Genomic DNA, 19,437 nt, shown 5'->3' with positions numbered 1-19,437 from the left:
GGCTTAATTAACTTTGCTTTAACACCAAAGTTATGGGTTCTATTGTCTTAAATTACCTATATCTTAATTAACTGTGCCTTAATTAACACCAAAGGTCGAGGGTTCGAATGCCTTACCTAATGCTATTTTCACTAAATGCACCTTAATTAACACCAAAGGTTGTGGATTCGACTCCCACCAAATGTTGAGGGTTCATAGCCTTAATTAACACCAAAGGTATGGGTTCGACTCCCACCAAAGGTTGAAGGTTCGTAGCCTTTTTTTACCATTGTTTGTTCATGCTGCCAACACCGGCGTTTCCACCTCATGAGCAATTTAATGCTTTTGCATTAATAATTTCTGTTTATGAGCTCCGTCCTGTAACTTTAGTGACAAAGGTTGTATGAAGAGACATTATCAGTCTGCACTTTACAAGAGGTATTCTCATCTTATTTTCCAGTGGATTTTGTTCAACTTCTGTTTGCCTGCTGTCAACTCCATGTGTTCTTCCTGGAAAGTTCACACTCAAACATTGCATATGAAGGTGGCTCAAACAGGGAAATTTATGACAACACTGGCCGTTACATTGGCCAAACACCTAACCCTATATCTGACTTTGTCACCTACACAAGGCAAGTACAAACAGCTGTGTTATCTTTTTTTTTTTTTTTTTTTTTTGATAAAAGGAGGGCGCACTTAATAAAACTTGTGGTGAATTCCACTGAGTAGCAATAACAGCAGGGCCAAGCAGTTAGTGCAAAAATGACTTTGATCTATTAGTGAAATAGTTATAATCCTCTCTAGAGCAGCAGCATTGAGCATAATGTACATGGCAAGTGGTAGGCAAAAAAATTACCATGTGATGCAATGATATACTACTGTCATACGACATTACCTTTTTCTTCATGTGTAAGCAAAGGAGACCAAGCATAAATTGCAACTGCGGTGCATCATTGTGCTGAAAACGCTGCGACTGAAGAGTTTCAAGAGAGAGAAAAAAAGGAATGAAAAACAGGGAGGTTAGCCACTGTATGTACCGGCTGGCTACCCTGCACTGGGGCAAGGGTTAAAGGGAATAAAAGATGATAGAAGAAACAAAAAAAGAAAATAGTCAGAACAACACAACAATGCAATACTACGCGCTACAACTTTCAAATTTAAATGCACGATTTACAAGTCCTTAATAACTTGAGCAGAGCACTTACGGCCATGAGTGCCGAAACCCATCTTGACCAGCATCCTAGAACTTCTTTCTCTGTCAAGGGGCAATCGTCCAGTTTTACAAGCGCGGTGGTGAGCACTTTTCTTGCCACATTGTAACGGAGACTGTCACAAGCAGGGCTGTCGGCCATTCCAATGCGGAAGGAATAGGCATTCGGGAATGCCTCGCCGAGCCGCAGGTGGCACTAGAAGTGTTGCTTTTGCTCGTGTTATCGTGGTGGAAGACGGAGTTGCAGACATGGATCCAATCTGTGGAGACGTGCATTGATGAATTCACTCGTGTTCCAAAGACTCCAATCAATGAAAGATTACTGCTCAGCAGTAACTGGAAGCCTAACATGAGGCAAAGTACCTGGAATGCGAAGCAGATGCTGAATGTTTTCGAACTAAACAGACAGCATTTGATAACGTGCAACCCCATTTAGGCTTACCTAGGGGGTACATTTACACAGGATAGCCTCTAGTACTCACGTTATGAAGCAGCTTGTGAAAACAAGATGTCACAGCTCCCACCAATCATTCCAGTTCTGTAGGCACCACCAATAGCATGCTGCGCCTGCTGTCTGTCAGCTATTGCTGGTCCCGTATCATTGCATTCCTGCTTGTGTTCTAACACTGGTGTGATCCCTCACTAGAGCATTTCTGGGGCACTTGAAAGTGCTCCTTGCTTAGTGAAATATAATTAGTACCATTTCTGGCTACAATTAGAAAAATCATCAAAAACGATTAAACATGTTGCTTCTATTTACTCCAGGAAAGGCTGAATAAATATTTCACCATGCAGGGTATCCAGCTGGGCGCCTGTTCGATTAAACTTCGTGCCTTTCCTTGTTTTCTCTCTCTATATTGGAGGGTGTTACGAATTATTGCTTACAACAATACAGCTGGTGTATTCAACCTTTTGCATTAACGGGGTCCTGAACCACCCATTGGGCTTGGCAAAAGAACACAATCTGCGGATAGTATATGCTGCTGTGAGCATCTCAGCCAAACTTTACACTCGTGTGGGCGCTTGGAGCTCGCAAGCGGAGTGCGAAGTTACCTTTTTCTCAAACACTCTCTTTCCAAAGCAAGCTTTCTCCTCACTTTTTTTCAGCTGCTATATTTCATCATATAGCGAATTCCCATACACGGCTGCTATTGTCCAATAGCTTACATCAATCAAGAAGGGTGTTTGGATCAGTGTGCTTCTTTCTACTGTTACTGTGTATATTTATTGATTCAATTTAATAAACAGGCCAAAGTAAGCAAAAATATGCTTTAGAATTTCTATAAGGATGGCCGCCTGCGTAGGAACTAAAATTTGGCCACCCTACTTATCGGTTTCATAGCCATTGGGTCTCACTAATTTCGATTAGTTTTAAACGCTCAATTAGCCTCCAACCATGCGTAACTTAAAAGTTGGGCCACACGTATGCTTGCCAGCATGCGCCCTCTCCTGGTCGCTTCTGGCTAGACACCTTGGCAGACTTCGCCATAGAGATAATATAACCGATTCTAGACGAAAAGCTACCCATAGCGTCCATGCATTGAAATCAGTAACCGCAAAGACACTGCCATGTTGCTACTTTGTGCATGCATGCAGACGCAGACGTCAAGATACAATTGAGACGAGACGCACAATCAATGCAATCCGGAGCCTCTCTTAGTATGGTGCCTGCAAACACATCCTTTGAAAAATTAATTCTGGTGTTTTACATTCCAAAACCACGATTTGATTATGAGACATGCCACCCGCCGTGGAAGGCTATGGTGTTAGGCTGCTAAGCACGAGGTCACAGGATCGAATCCCGGCGGCCGCATTTTGATGGGGGCAAAATGCAAAAACACCCGTGTACTTAGATTTAGGTGCACGTTAAAGAACCTCAGGTGGTCTAAATTTCTGGAGTCACCCACTACGGCATGCCTCATAATGAGAAAGGGGTTTTGGCATGTAAAACCCCATAATTTTTATGAGGCACGCCATTTTAGGGGACTCCAGATTAGTTTTGACCACCAGGGTGTCATGAATGTGCCCCCAATGCACAGGACACAGGAGTTTTTGCATGTCGCCCCCATCTAAATGCCTTCTCCGTGGCCAGAATTCGATGCTTAGCAGCACAGACCTCATGCACAGACCTCATGCTTAGCAGCACAACACCATAGCCACTAAGCCACTGCAGCCGGTAAAAAAAACGCATCCTTTCATGCACTTTAAGTTTTACATAGAAATTTTATAAATAGTCAACGGGTCTTTCTGAAAAATATGCGGAATTAATACATACATATGTCCATACATATGTCCTACATGTAAATACTTGTTTTTGCATATTATTTTGAATATTACTCGTGTTACAAAAATTAGTAGTAGCAGCATGGTGGCACCTTTACGGTTGCCACTTTTTTCACCCAACTTTTCCTCTAAATTAAAAGAACTTGTTGGGCGAGTTGGTGCATATTAGCAAAACTTTTTTAACCGTGCAAATAAACGATCACAAAGAGAGCACACTGTCCTTGTGTGCTTTCTCTGTGATTGTTTATTCACGCAGTTAAAAAATGTTTTCCTCTAGAGTTGATATACTAGCTCTATGGATTTCAGTTCGTATTGAGCTATTGCCAGCGCTTCAAAATGCACACATTGGATAGCTACTCTGTCAGTCAAGCTGGTGTGGGACAAAGCCAGTCCATACCACATAGCATGGCCAGACTGGAGCACATGAGCACGAGCATGTACTCCAACCCTGTCTCGCACAAAGCAAAAATTGCGTATACACACTACAGTTTTATGCAGCTGCAGTCTGCTACGTAGCGTAGTTACCGTGGTTGTCGTAGGGTGCTGCGACGAGGTCGCTCACTGTAAAGCCCCTGTATTTTCTCAAAGTAGCAAAAGGCTTTGATCTCGCCACCGTGCTACGCGATTGAACGATAACTTCAGTCTTTTGGTTCGGTCCAAGAGCAGCTAGCAGATGACACGTGCCTAGAAAGCATTGTTCGCCCTTCTCAAATGGAGCATACGCATAGATATCACTTGATTCTCCTGTGTCCTCCACCACGCCCACGTCATTGCGGAATGCTGTTGCTGGCCACCTAGTCAACATGTCGACACGGCGAATGATAAGATTGGAAAGGAATCAAAGAAGAGAACCTAGCTCTTTTCTGCTTGTTCACCCAAAGGGAAAGGGAAAGCAGGGAAAGACTATGATGCAACGTTAAATAACTGATTGGTCTGTTGATCTCGCTCAGCTGCATAATGCAACACGACATGTCAGGCGCACGCATTTTGGATCTTTTTCACTCGGACCAAACCAGGGGCTGCAGGCAGTTCGTGCTACTTTTAGAAGATCCAGGAGCTTTAGCTCGCTGAGCACACTGCGGCTCACTGAGGACAACCACGTTCGGCGCGTCGTAGATGCCAAAATGAGAAATAGTGGTGTCTAAATGAGCATACAAAATCAAATTTAAACTGTGCACCACTGTGACGTTTAGTAGGCAGAGCATTTTGGGCATGCCCTGCTCCGCCATAGCCTTCACAGTGCAAGGTATTGAAGAAGGAGCGGGAGCACCGCGAATGGGATCACAGCCAATCGTTGATAGCCAATAACTACGCTTCTGCTGCATGCATTGAAGCACCTTTTGCTGCAAAGTATTTCTGAAGTAGTCTAGTTTAACTTCAAATGCATTTCTCGAATTGAATAAGAAGTGCTTCAGGGCTCCTTTAATTGAGAAAAGGAATTTTTTTTTTTGTTATAATAATGTATATCTTTATGTAGGCATGTATTTGGAATAGCGTGTGCATGTCTGTGTAAAAAAAAATTGTGCACCAGTAAAAATGTTACTCATGTGCATATCCATGTCCACGCAGGTCATATCTGTCAATGGTGAAAGTATTCCTCTTCTTTTCCTTCTACTGGATCACCCTGGCAGTGATGTTCCTTGCTGGCACTAATCGCGTCAGCCTCTTTGCCATGGGTTATGTGCTTGGCTGTTTTTTCTTCCTATGGAATGGAAATGAATTTTACCTCAAGCCTATGAATGTTCTCCTGAAGATGTAAGCTCTTCTTTGGCTTATTTTCTTCTTTTGCCAGGGTTCTACAGCACTATCATTCTCATACAAGTTACTAAAGAAGTTGTTAAAAAGGCCTTGGTATTATAAGCAAAATAAAAATATCAGGACTGTTTAGCAATTTTACTGACAGCTAGCCTTTTCACCTGGTGGCTCAGTGGCCACAGCGTTGTGCTGTAGGGCAAGAGGACGCAGGTTTGATTCTTGACCACCACAGCTGCATTCCTTTCAGGGTCAAATGAAAACAAAAATGTCTGTACCATGCTTTATGTGCATGTTAAAGAACCCCAGGCGATCAAAATAAGAGCCCCCTACTATAGCGTGTCCTCAAAACATACTTTGCAGTTTCGAGAAGTTAGATGCAAAATTTTAATTTAAGCTTTGTGTACGTAATATCCCCTTGTAGTTACACATTTATGGTGACATTGCACAATGATCCACTGCTCATGGTGGCTCAAACTTTTTTTCGGCATTTATCTGAGGATATTAGTTTCTGTTTATGTTGGTGCATATATATATATATATATATATATATATATATATATTGACACATCTACTTGTTTATCTTTTCTGGGTGACCGCTTGTCACCGCCTAACAAATGTTATCACAATGTATCGGAAGTTTCTGGAATGCTATCGATGGTTCCGTCCGCTGTCTGTCACCGAACCTTGTGTAATCTGATTGCATGTATGCGCGACGCGAATAGTGTAGAACTTTGTGGAAGACACACAGGTCCCAGCAATTACTCTAGAGCATTCGACGACTGATGTATAAAAGCCGACACGCTTGACCCGCTGATCAGATTTTCGATGATCGCCAAGTGTGTTCGCCGCTATCGTTGCTCTTTGAGTGTAGCCTGCTTTTGAGGGCACAAGTTTGCCCAATAAAATGCTAGTTTCATTAATCACAGTTTTGCTGCCTTCTTCACCGTCACTACTATGTGTGTGTGTGTGTGTGTGTGTGTGTGTGTGTGTGTGTGTGTGTGTGTGTGTGTGTGTGTGTGTGTGTGTGTGTGTGTGTGTGTGTGTGTGTGTGTGTGTGTGTGTGTGTGTGTGTGTGTGTGTGTGTGTGTGTGTGTGTGTGTGTGTGTGTGTGTGTGTGTGTGTGTGTGTGTGTGTGTGTGTGTGTGTGTGTGTGTGTGTGTGTGTGTGTGTGTGTGTGTGTGTGTGTGTGTGTGTGTGTGTGTGTGTGTGTGTGTGTGTGTGTGTGTGTGTGTGTGTGTGTGTGTGTGTGTGTGTGTGTGTGTGTGTGTGTGTGTGTGTGTGTGTGTGGGTGGGTGGGTGGGTGGGTGGGTGGGTGGGTGGGTGGGTCATGCACCAAGATTTTAAAATATGCAAATGCCACGTAGCTGGACAGAACCAAGGCACTGTTGTTTGCCGCCGCCGCTTGAAAATACAGATTATTTTTTGCATTCTGCCTAACTACACAATTACTCTTAATTATTTAATCAACTTCTAAAATATTATAATTAGATTAAAAGGATCAATGAGAAAATTGTAGATCAACATGAAAAACTCCCGATACAGCTTTCTGTTGCTCAATACATGCTACATAAAAGTGTTATTCCAAGTGTGGAAGAAGCCCCCAAATACATGCAAAATTGCCACGCGACTGGTCACTCGAGGCACTTTGCATGTCTCGAGCTGCCAAAGCCCCACCAGCTCGATGCGCATTGGCTTCTCGCGCCTCATGCGCAATGATTTGCATTACGTAGACGTCAACTAGTCTGACAAATTTTTTAGTCAATTTGGATCGTACGCTTTTTCTTGCATGTTTTTCCCCAAAATATGTATGAACGAGGTTCTACTGTACTGTGCATAGCCACTTGACTGCTTATATGTAATGGGGGGGTTTGTAAACCAAGATCTGTTCGTTTGTTGTCAGTAATTCTAGTTCAGTATTTCCTTTGTGTAGGCTGGCAGCTGGAAAAATAAGTTTCTCTGGTTTGACAGTTTCTGAAATAATGACATCAACTTTGTTAGAACTGTCAGTTTCAGATATTCAAAGATATTCACTTTTAGTTTCCTAATGACCCTTGAATATTGGGACATTAAATAATGAGTGAGATTTACAGGTGTACGTGTACAAGCAAAACATTGAAATATACATAAGAAAACATACATAAAAATACAGACAGGGCAGAAACACACATAGCCACACTTCTGTATGACAAGCAATAAATATTTATGGCATCTCCAAACACAGATGGGCAGGCGATTTCCATGATATCATGGGGCAGACCATTCAAGTCTAGCTGTTCAATAAAACGAGGCAGAATGAGAGCGTCTGTGGTTGAATTGTAGTGGGTGGCCTGTGCGAGGGTAAAATGTATGACGTGGGAAGAAGTAGACCACGATAAAGCTTGTGGAACAGACCCAAGCTAACAATTTGGTGGTGAGACGATAACATGTGCAGATTGGATTGCGCTTGTGAAGATGAAATACTAATGTCATTGAAGTATGAGGAATGAATTAATCTGGCACAGTTCTAAATGGATTCAAGCATTTAAATCAGATATCTTTGGTGTTGAATTGAGACAGGCCTCCTCATGAAATTTTCTTATGAACAAAAACATAAAAGCATAATTGAAAGCAACTAGAAACATAGTCATCCCCAGAGTTGCTCTTGTGCTTCATTCTTGTTTTGATTTTGGAGGCTCTTTTTGCTGGTGCTCAGCTTGGTAAAGCAGACTCGCCAAAGTGGCGCCTTGTAAGCCACAGGACTGACTCTATGTAAACCTTTTCCATCTAATATATGCTGGTTTTCCCTTTAAATAAAAGCTTTTTAATAAATTTCTGCCCCATTATAACACAAAATATAACATACCTCTGACACTTTTAGAACATCAGTACATGAAAGCACACACTAAAGAGCTTTCTTTGTTGATGTACCAAGTTCTGCTTGGATAAGACATCTTACTGACTGATTCATAACATTATTATTACTATAGAATAACCATCATAAATTGTTCTGAAAGCATATAAACTGATGTTTCATGCATTTAAAGCAATTTAATCAATCAAAATAGATTGAGAGACTATTTGTGAAGGTGCGAGCCTGTCCTTTGTATCCACTTCTAAATTGTGAAATTCAGGCTCTTCTCTACGAAAGGGCAAGCAAACTATGTCATTTCGTTACTAAAAGAATAGCATAACTACCTCACAAAAAAAATTAAAAGAATATTTTTTTCAGGTTTAATTTTATCTTTTTCAAAACTGCAGTAGCTTCATATACATTTTGTTTTATTAAGGTATGATTTAGCCTTATGCAGCCAATGTGTGGCTGATTGCAATTACCGACCCTTCTTTTTTCTAGGTGGAATACATTGCTGGCTTATAACGTTGTTGTCATCTTCATCAAATGTATTCTCCAGGTAATATTGCTTTTAGAAATTCTTCACTACCTTCACTTGATAAAGGATAAATGGTTGTTTTATTTTTTTCTTGCTTTTGTTGCGATACCATATGTGGGCACTCATATGCTTGTTGTGCAGCCACATTGCTGCTACAGGATCACATGCACGACTCGTGCACAGAGTGTTGAAGGTCATGTTATCTGCCGAGTTTCAGAGGCTCGGTACAGATGAAATGGTATAGGGAGTGGCAGCATGTAACATTTGCTTTGGGACAAGCATGTGCACTCCCTGCCGCCAGCACTCCTCATTATGCCAGTGTTGAGATGGCAAGCTCATAGTAATCGAGAGAACTCTATTCATCTGTATCTTTAGGGGCGTGATATCACACATATTTAGTTAGCAAGCGAACTTTACTGCAATTTATAATGCCCATTAAACTCTGAGCTTTATTTTGTATATTAATCAAATACTTTATCACTGTCAATGCTTTGCTCTTCAGGCAAGACGGTTTTCTTGCTCATTGTGCACTTCAGAAACTGTTACTGTTCAAAAACATGCTGGAAACTACTGACAACATAATTAAGCTTAGAGCAATGGAAGCTGAAACTGCACTGCAGCATCATAATCTTATGTGCTCTTTGGCAAAATGAACTGCTTATTACAGCACTACAAGTTCACCTTTTTGGTTTAACAACTGAACCAAACTATCATAAGGCATCTTGAAAGAAAAAGAATAGAGAAGTAATCATTATACCTATTTTAAGGCACCAAAAAACAACACACAGCACACAAGAGAGGACAGGTGCTCTGTCCCGTTGTCCTTGATTGTGTGCTGTGTGTTGTTTTTTAGTGCCTTAAATATAGGTATAATGAGTCAACACCAACTTGCCCATCAAGAAATTCTCTTAGAGAAGTAATAAGGTTGTGAAGCAGATGGGAGAGACTACATGCTATCTCCACTGTTGATGCACATTTAGAAATTTGTCGTTCTTCCATCCCTTAGAAACGGTACTGAATTTCAGCATGACATGGAGAGGAGTCTCTTCGTACAATGACAGCAAATTTTTACCAATGAACGGCCTCCGTAGTGATGTGACTGGTAGGAGTGATGATAAATAACAATTACCTGCGTATGTCATGTCATCTTAGCACCAGTATTACGCTTGAATTCATTGAAAGAAAAAAAGCCCCTTGTAGATTTTAATAGTGTAAATTACCTTTTGATGGACTGCATGGTGTCTTAGTGTGAAGCATGCACAGTGAAATCTTGATATTTTGGTACTGGTTTATCTAAAATCTTGTATAAATTGAACAGTTTCTGTGGCCCCCTAATTTTCATGGCAAGTTTTGCTAGGTAATTGATTGGCCAACCTGACCTACCTCAAGCTAGGCTCAAATTCTCAGCTCTGCATCAGAAGTTATTAGTACTGGTACGCATTCTTGCTGCATCCTCAACCATGTAATGCTTAATCAGGTTCGCTCACTGTCCATGCCAGATTTCAGCAGATTTCGTGGTGTTTTGATGGATATTACTGGCATGTTCGCCCAAGGCATTGAGGACTAATCCTCAAGAGAATGCATCTTGTTTCTAATACCTTTTAAATTTATGCCAATAAAGAAGGCCAAAGGCTCTCAGCTGACAAAAACAAGGCTGGCTTCCTTCTTTCTTCTGCGATCAACTGGATAACATGGAGGTTTGTCTGTATTGAGACCCCTTCCTTCAAATGTCAAATTAGTGTGCTGAATGTAAAATTTGTTTATGAATATTTCTGAACATAGCCACTCTAGAAGTATTAAACAGAATAATGTCTTTGGAAACGAATTTCTTAAATTTCTAATTTAAACATATTTGGTAATTTGAAAATTAATTAAAAGTGTTAATTACAGGTGTGGTCACTTTGCCAAAATAGTGTCCATTAAAGTGTGTAAACCACCTGTGCAAGCAGAAATACTGGTACTGTACTTGAAGGCCCTGTATACATTATAGTACACAAACATTGCATGTTGATAACGTCTTCTTTTTCTTGTTAGTTGGGTGTAATAAATGCAAAAAGTAGTTAGTTTGCTTCTTGGAATTTAGCTAGCTTTGAAAAAGAAGTAGTGTGCAAAAATAAAGTAACATAAATGCCAATTTACTCATGTTTTCATTGAGAATATGTTACTAAGGTCTGCAAGTTTCGTTATAGGTTTCAATATGTATTTATTGATTTGCACATAATTTTAAATTGTTCATCATTTATAACTCTAAAATGAGAAATAAAGGGAGAAAACAAACTGAAAACTGAGAATTTTGACTGTTTTTAGGTGGTTGGTTGCGTCTTCTTGGACTATCTGTCGAAGTACTCCTGCTGGATGGTCCAGCTCTTTGGGATTGCTTGTCTCAAGCGCCTGCAGAACGAACCACTTCCTGGTGAGTTTAACATGGTGTCTTACAATGTCAGTGGCTTTAGTATGTTTGTGTAATTTGGTTTCATGGTGCTTTCCTGAGCTTGGCTGATACATATTTTATTAGAGCCATTTGCTCAAATTTAAGTCGAATACATAATTTATGTGCAGAATCAAGCTGTTGTGTATGAAACAAAACTTTATAAATAGAGCTGCTGATGCTTGCCCATCACTAATAGTTGCATAACTTCGCATTCTTCCAGAAATTAAAGGTAAGCGTCATGTCACATCTTGACTATATTTGCAGCACCACTACCACTTTAACCCACCGTGGTTGCTTAGTGGCTGTGGTGTTGGGCTGCAAAGCACAAGGTCGCGGGATCGAATCCTGGTCACGGCGGCTGCATTTCGATGGAGACGAAATGCGAAAACACCCATGTACTTAGATTTAGGTGCACTTTAAAGAACCCCAGGTGGTCCAAATTTCCGGAGTCCTCCACTATGGTGTGCCTCATAATCAGAAAGTGGTTTTGGCATGTAAAATCCCATAATTTTTTTTAACCACTACCACTTTAGTTGCGCTGCTTCCTTGGGTATTTTTCTCACATTGTTTATTGTTTCTGGACTTTTGCTTTTGTACAGAAACTAAAGGTAGGATATTCATCGCTTTATTTTTATTGTATTTCAGAGGAGCTTCTTCATCAATTTTATCGCACTGTGTGGTCTTCCATGAGTACAGTGCAATAACGAATGCGGCCCTGGAAACCTTGCATTGTTTGAGCTTGTGCTGCAGTTTTCAAGCAGTGTTTTGACTTATGGTTATTAACCACATTGCCTTTTTGCATGGCCAGAAAGGAATAAGTACAGTAGAATTTCGTTCTTAAGTTACAAAAAAAGAAAAAAAGTCGCGAGAGAAAACTTACTAACTGGAGAAACGTACGTTCCGAAGTAACAAAAAAAATTTTTCAGACTCAACTATTGTTGACATCTACATAATGCGAAGCGTTGCGCGGATTGTTGCGGCACGAGTCGCCGACGCGCGTCGAGCTGGTGGTGCTCCGGTGGCCCGTGACGCGTTTTGTTGTTTTCATGTTGCGTGGTGTTTTAAGAGGGCGACGGGAAACCGAAAGGAAATCGATCAGGTAAGCGACGCCGGATACCGCCGAAGCGAAAAGTGATGGCCACATCGCGCCGCCTGTAGCAGGGAACGGCAGCGTGTTTGGATTATCGCCTACTATCGCCTACAGTGCGTGGCACTACGCGTCACGCACTGTAAAACAGATAGGTGAAGATGCTTATTGCAATAGGTTTGGCGGCGATAGCTACAAATGCGATGGTCTGGGCGGAGATTTGCTGGTACCAAATGAGAAACTGTGCGCGTCGTCGTATACGCGAGAGACTGGCTGCTATACACTGTTTTCGATCGCACGTACGCGCCTCGCGCCTTTTCTTGTTTACATGGGATTCAGTGGCTGGAAAACGTATACAATCGCAGTTCGTAGCAGGAAAGGGCAGCGCATTTCGGTTATCGCATATTAAGAGCATGCGCTGCGCTTCCGACGGCACCACGCGCTGTGAAGGAGATAGGCGAAGATTCGCAATAGGGTTGGCGGTGATAGTTGAGGATGCCGCGTGCGACGACCCCGGAGAAGATTTGCTGGTACCAAAATGAGAAATTGAGTGCTCGCCGGCGTTTTCACGTGAGACAGGCGGGCCAGTATTGCGGTGAAGCTGCAGCAGCGGGCAGCTATATACTATTCTCGATCGCGCGCGCCTCGCGCATTTTCTTGTTTACATGGGATCTAGGGGCCGGAAAATGTATCGTACAATTGCAGTTTGGCGAAGCATTGAATGTTTGTGCCGAAAAATCGTGTTTTCCAAGAATATGTGAACGGTAAGGCAAGAAATGAGCATAACTCTATTGGGTCATTTTGTGTGTTCTCGATTGCTAATATTGGCGCCGGGAAAACGTACGTAACGGGAATGTATCAACGAGGTTCTACTGTACCTGCTCAGAAGTGAAAAAAAAAAAAAAGTTTCTTCTTGACAAGCAAAACAGACCAAGTTATAAATAGGAAGGCCTCTTGAAAGCTGCTGCATAGACTTGGCCAGTGCAGGATGGCCACTTCATCACAGTTTTGAACTTTTCTGGATTAATTCACTTTCAGCACTCATAAGTCTGTTTTTTCTCGTATTTGTCAGAAGCACTAGTGATAAGTAGTGGTGTGTGAATACTCAGAATAGAGTCGTGTAGTGAACATTTGTATAACTCAATTTTCAAACCGAATATCTATTACTCTATTTTTCAAATATTCTATATATTCAGGGTAGAGATCATGCAAACTTCCCATGACCCTCTTGATTTCAATATCTTTGACAGCTGGCAAATCACGCTGTACCTGACAATGAAAAGGCGCCTGCTCTACTGTCAGCGCTGACCGCGGTCGACCTGCACAGCGCCAACGACAGCTACACGCGAAGCGGTTATTGAGTTGTGTGATGCGCAGTCTCCGCTTTTGTCTGTCGTGCAGATAGGCCATACGATAATCCACCTGCCATAAAGATTGGAAAGCCCTTCTGTATTTTGAAAGAAAACTGGAAAACAAAACTTTCTATGCAGTAAAGGTTTGCCATGATACAAAGGCTCACTGCTGAACTAAAAGCCTGAGACGGATGGCGGCACCTCCTTTAAGTTCCCGCACAAGCTTGCCATGACGCCATGGATTTTGATGGTGTCTTCTAGGGCTTAGTTAATTCTTTAGTGGCAAAGACCAGCTACATTGTGTTCTAAAGGAGCCAAATATTGAACATGGCAGGTTTCTTAATTGTTACTGCGCCAACATGGCCCAAATGCGAAAAAGTACTTTGAAATCAGTGACATCACACTGGCATACTGGCATCGACGTTTTGGCACGAAATTCACAAACTGAAACTTTGCCTATCGCTTTCTCATCTAATATTCAACCTATTATTTCAAAGATCACTTTATCAGTCTAAACTGATTTAGTGTTTTGCTTTAGTGTCCCTTTAATATTTACTCTCTATGATGTGAGAGGTGAGAGATGAAATATGGTGCTGGAGGTCAGAAGTAGTGCTCTTTCAGGCAGTGACCACCTTACATGTGTGAGGTTTGTTCAAAAAGTTACTGAACTGGCAGTATTGAGAAATAGCAGCACAGGGCAGCATTGTGGTGTAATGTGAACATAGAGGATTTGTCTGTAAAGTAATGACTGCCTGCCGCTCGGTGCTGAAGTCGCCAGTAACGCTCTCCTCCGAGGTGGGATTTGTGGTGGGGGTTTTAAGCTAAGTAATGCACCAGGCGGCAGTCACGTCCGAGCTCTGATGCAGGATCTCAAGTGGCATAAAAACTGTTTTCGAGTTTTTGTTGCAGCAGAAAATGCCAAAAATGGAGCGTTCGCTGGAGCAGCGGTGTGTGATTAAATTTTGCTTTCACCTGGGCTGCTTCCGAGTCGCTTGCCTTGGTGAAAGAGGCTTACAAAGACGACGGCCTGTGAAGGGCTTAGGTTTTCGGTGGTTCAGCAACTTCAAGAACGGGTGAGAGACCCTGAAGACATGGAGCGATCTGGACGCCCTTCAACGAGTGGTTGGACGAAAATGCGGCCAAAGTAAAAAAAAAACTCCTGGACTGCGACCGTCGTTTAAGTATCAGATTAATCGCTGAAGACCTCAACATATGCAAAACAACTGTTCACAAGATTATTTCTGAAAATTTGAGCACGCGGAGGTTTTGTTCAAAATGGGTGCCAAAAGTGTTGAGTGATAAACAAAGAGTTGACGTTTCCCCTGAGATGTTGGTGCAGTCAGAAAGCGAACGGGACTTTTTAGACGGTGAAATAACAGGCGACCCCGAAACCAAGCGCCAAAGTTCAGAGTGGGACACCATGAACTCCCCGTGCCCCAAGAAACCGACAACGCTAACGTGCGAGGTAAAATCTATGTTCATTGTGTGTGTGTGTGTTTTTTTTTACAAGCGTAAGGTGGTCCACAAAGAATTTGTACCTCCGGGGCGAACTGTCAACGTCATATTCTGCAAAAAAGTCTTTGAGCGCTTTCACAGAAACATTCAACGGAAGAGACGAGAGTTGTGGATCGCTGGAAGCTCCTCCACGACAATGCTCCAGCCCACACCGCTTTTGTTGTGACCACCTACCTGGCCTGGATAGGGGTTGCAACCTTGTTGTAGCCACCTTACAGCCCTGATGCGAGCCCGGCAGACTTTTCCTGTTCCTAAAGCTCAAGAGAAGCCATAAAGGTCACCGTTTCGACAATGTTCCTGTCATCCAACAAGCTATCACAGAGTCTCTGAAAGAGGTTACGGTAGCTGACTTCCAGGGAGTCTTTGCAGCGTGGGAATCGCGTTGGCAGCGTTGTATTGTTGTCCAAGGAGACTATATTGAAGACTTTTAATAATATGTACCGATTGGATCAATAGATTCTGTTTACCAGACCCAGTCTCACTACTTTACAGACAAACCCTGTATAGGCTCCCTGCACTGGCCAGATGACACTGTAACTCTTTGATTTATCATTCTAGTGTTCACACCAGCTGGTAGAGTGCTGAAAAAAAAATGAGACATCCTTCGAAACACCAAGAGACATTTGTATGAGTGTTACTCTCAGGTTTGCCCAGTCCAATGCTCAAGGTTGGTAATTTGTACTCATGCTGCAGTACTCAACCACCACCCTTGACTTGTGATCAGCACTTCAAAGTGTCATTGCAAATCTTAATTGCATCCCTTCAATTTTGCATTTTCCACTTGCTAGGCTGTTTTGGCATTGCTGTCAGTATGGAAAGCTTCAGTACAAGGGGCCTGTATGGAAGCTTCAGCAGTTATTGCCCCAGCTTTCATTATGCCCTGTGCAGTCATTTCTGATTTCACCTCCATATATTCCCAGTGTCCTGCTGCCAATATATGAATAGGAAAGAGAAACAACAAGCATGCATTAAAGCTTGTGCTGAACGTGGTAAAAATGCATCAGAGCACTAAGCATCTGGTGACTATGCTTTGAGCAAAGCACACATCTGCATTATGGTTGTCTCTAAACAAGGAAGACAGTGAACAAATGTAACATCCCTTGACAAGTAACCCCCTGCCATCACTGAAAAGGTTCACCTGCTGGTTCGTGGAGATTGTTTAGGTTGTTTAAGATCCATTTACATAATTGCTACACAACCTAGTGCCAGTTCTGGCTGTTTTATAAATCATTTTGACACTGTAGTCGAACATTGTCATGCCACTACAGCCATGCTTCTTATCCTGGCATGTGCAGTGAACACAAGGAAAGATGAATTCAGACCTGTCAAAACTTAATGAAGGCTGTGCTTGGCTGAATGTGGCTTCTGTAGGCTCATAATAACTGGGAAATATGGCTGCATTGATAGGCACAACCCAGAAATGAAATAGCAGCACACATGATAACATCCACATCTCCACATCTCAGTAAAGCTTAAGTAATGAACAATATGAAGACAAAATGTCTCATGTTCTTTCTTTTCTTTAATTTTCTAGTTTTCTTATGTGGTGAATGTCTGTTTTCACACAACTGCACCAGTGTGAAGACATTAATCTTACCCATAGACCATGTAGGGAGTCTTCTGCAGTAATTGTGGTCCCAAGTGCATGCAATTAGTGTAGTGACCTGTTATGCGAGACCAACTAGCCCGAATTTCTGTTTTAGTGTGACTGTGCACAACTACAGTGAATAGGTAACTCGCCCTTTTTGCTATTCTTGGGCGGAACAGCATTTAAACAGTGGCAGAATTGCCAAGACACTTATCTCCCAAGGAGATCTCACTGGGGGAGATTGTGAAGAGTAATACCTGGATATCATCCTTTGAAATAATATGGTGTCAGTTCAGCAACTTTCCTGTATCACCATGCATTAAAATATTTGCTATTGCATAGCTGTCACATTACATGAAATTTTATTTTTCCAACATCAGCTTAACTAGGCTGTTTTCTGGAGCTTGCGTGATGAAGTAAAGCCACCCATACACAGCATTCACTACCTTTCTTAGCTTTGCATAGTGAACTGCCACACATGGTGCTAGGTAGTATGAAACAGAATGTTTAATATTGCCTAGCACCTCCACTTATGCAAGGCACATAAGTGTCAAGCCAGATATGCCCAGTCCTTGGAAGGGGCACCAAATTTTGAGTGCTATAGCTGTGTGGATCTGTGTGACCGCAGGGAGCAGCACTGCATTGCCCAGCTCAGCAAGTGGAAGCTGCCGGGTGCCTTTAGATGAAGCTGGCCTACTTTGGGATGGCATCTGCCTGGCCTTCTTGCTGATGCAGAAGCGGTTGTTCACCTCCTATTACTTCCATCATCTCATCATTGAGATCTTGGCCCAGCAGCAGCTGGCCTCACGGGGAGCCGAAATGATACACGAGATTCAAATGAAGGATGTGCAAGTAAGTTCTGGCAAGCACAAAGTTTATGCTGTGTGTACTGCTGTGTGCCTGAGCAGCAGCGAGGATTCATCTGTGCTGTGTGCAGTGCAGTATGCTATTTTTGTTATGGCAATGAGCCATCTTTGTGGAGCACCTATGGCCAAGAAAATTGCCCCTTGCTTTGCTATGCCAGGAATGATGGGAGTGCACATGAAATGGGGGGTGCCATCACATGCGGTTGGTAAAGGTGGTTGCAGTGGAACAGCTGCCTTTGCCCTAGTGTGTTTGAAAAAGATTGCCTTCAAACACCAAATCGAATGTTCAGTAGTTTTCATATAAAGGACAGAAAGGGCAAAAAAGAAAAGTCTCAAACAATGTCACTTTATTTGCAAGTGGAGGTTGATCAGCCTAAGCTCAATTGTGTTGCTCATGAATGAGAGCTTTCTTTCCCCCTTGGGGTTCACGTGCCAAAACCATGAAGCAGTTAACTGAGAGACAGTTAAAAATGTGCCACAGTTTCTGCAACTACAGAAATGAAAACCCAGTGGGAAATACAGACAACCTCATTCACCTCATTAAGTCCCATCAGCTCTTATCTGCGATTGAAAATCCTGTTACATCCTCTAAAAAGTAGATATATCTACACAACACCCCATGCCATTGAAGTGATGGGAACATGGTGCGTGGGCTCCACCAGACTCAATTTACTTAAGGCTAAATCTTGGCAGGCAGCTTAAAAATAAAGGCAAATACAGCTCTGCCAAAACTTCTCACAAGAAGTTAATTTCACCACATACTTACTCAGAAGCCACTCTCCTTTTGGGGGATGGCAGTACCACCTGCAGCTCGAAAAATGCCATGACTTGGAACACAGCTTTTCCATAAGGGCAAGTTTTTCTGTCTTGAGTTGATTTAATGACAAACAGTGGGCTCTTGAATCTTCTTATAAGCAGCTATCAACCCGCCGCGGTTGCTCAGTGGCTATGGTGTTAGGCTGCTGAGCACGAGGTCGCGGGATCGAATCCCGGCTACGGCGGCCGCATTTCGATGGGGGCGAAATGCGAAAACACCCGTGTACTTAGATTTAGGTGCACGTTAAAGAACCCCAGGTGGTCGAAATTTCTGGAGTCCTCCACTACAGCGTGCCTCATGATCAGAAAGTGGTTTTGGCACGTAAAACCCCATAATTTAATTTAAGCAGCTATCATTTGTATGTAAACTTGCCTTGTGCATGCTTTTGTAATAAGCAGAAACTCGTTGATACATTCTTGTTATATACATTTTCCTGGCGCCAATGTTCGTAATCAAGAACATGAAAGATTATCCAATACAGTTACGCTCATTTTTTACCGGTTCATACCTTTCAGAAAAACACGACTTTCTGGCACCAACGTTCAGTATGTCGCCCAACTGCAAGGGTGAATCCAGATAAGACCAAGCAGGTGGTCCTTTATTTACTTACTATATAGTATAAATTTACTTTAGGTGCAGGTTTTGGGCCAAGAACAATGATTCTGAACTTAGTATTGTCTAAAAAAATTTTGTTTGCTTGGAAAAAAAATGCACAAATTTTGGCTGTCGAAAACACTTTTTCGCCAGTTTTGCGAATTGTGAACTTTAAGCGCACATAAAGAAGCAATAGTACACTTCTCCATCACAATATTTTTTTCCCACAACGAACAAGTGGAATTGCTACCTTATGAGTATTTTATTACAGTTGGCTGCGGAAGGAACTCTGAGAGCAAAAAAAATAGCAAACATGGTAAATGGACTGAAATACCTGCAATTCAAAATTTTATTGCTCTAGACTAATTAAAGTGAGCATAATGAAACTCGGTGCACATGAACTTGTAAGTTTTCACACTCTTTAGAAATAATTTTTGTTGCTTTGTCAAGCACCATTATATTTAAATATAGCACTTAAACATAAGTGGTTTGCCAGAAGCATGAAAATTTGAAAATAGTTTTCTAAAAAAGGCCATTTTTAATTTTTTGGAAAATCGCTAGTTGAAGTCAAGGACGTTGTCTACCATTGTGC

General features: G+C 42.1%; 1 protein-coding gene across 3 annotated transcripts in view; it reads left to right on the top strand.

The window, feature by feature from the left end:
* Piezo (piezo type mechanosensitive ion channel component) overlaps nt 1-19,437 on the top strand; it is a 237,466-nt gene that overhangs the window by 126,217 nt on the left and 91,812 nt on the right. For all 3 annotated transcript variants that reach the window (XM_050191503.3, XM_055062065.2, XM_050191500.3), the window contains 5 exons: nt 440-611; nt 5,042-5,227; nt 8,559-8,616; nt 10,903-11,008; nt 17,197-17,420. In XM_050191503.3, coding sequence (XP_050047460.1) covers nt 440-611; nt 5,042-5,227; nt 8,559-8,616; nt 10,903-11,008; nt 17,197-17,420 — 746 coding nt within the window. The remainder of the gene's footprint in view (nt 1-439; nt 612-5,041; nt 5,228-8,558; nt 8,617-10,902; nt 11,009-17,196; nt 17,421-19,437) is intronic.

Source organism: Dermacentor andersoni, chromosome 1 (assembly GCF_023375885.2).
Source record: "Dermacentor andersoni chromosome 1, qqDerAnde1_hic_scaffold, whole genome shotgun sequence".
Lineage (NCBI taxonomy): Eukaryota > Metazoa > Arthropoda > Arachnida > Ixodida > Ixodidae > Dermacentor > Dermacentor andersoni.
This window is presented reverse-complemented; position numbering and strand designations above follow the sequence as displayed.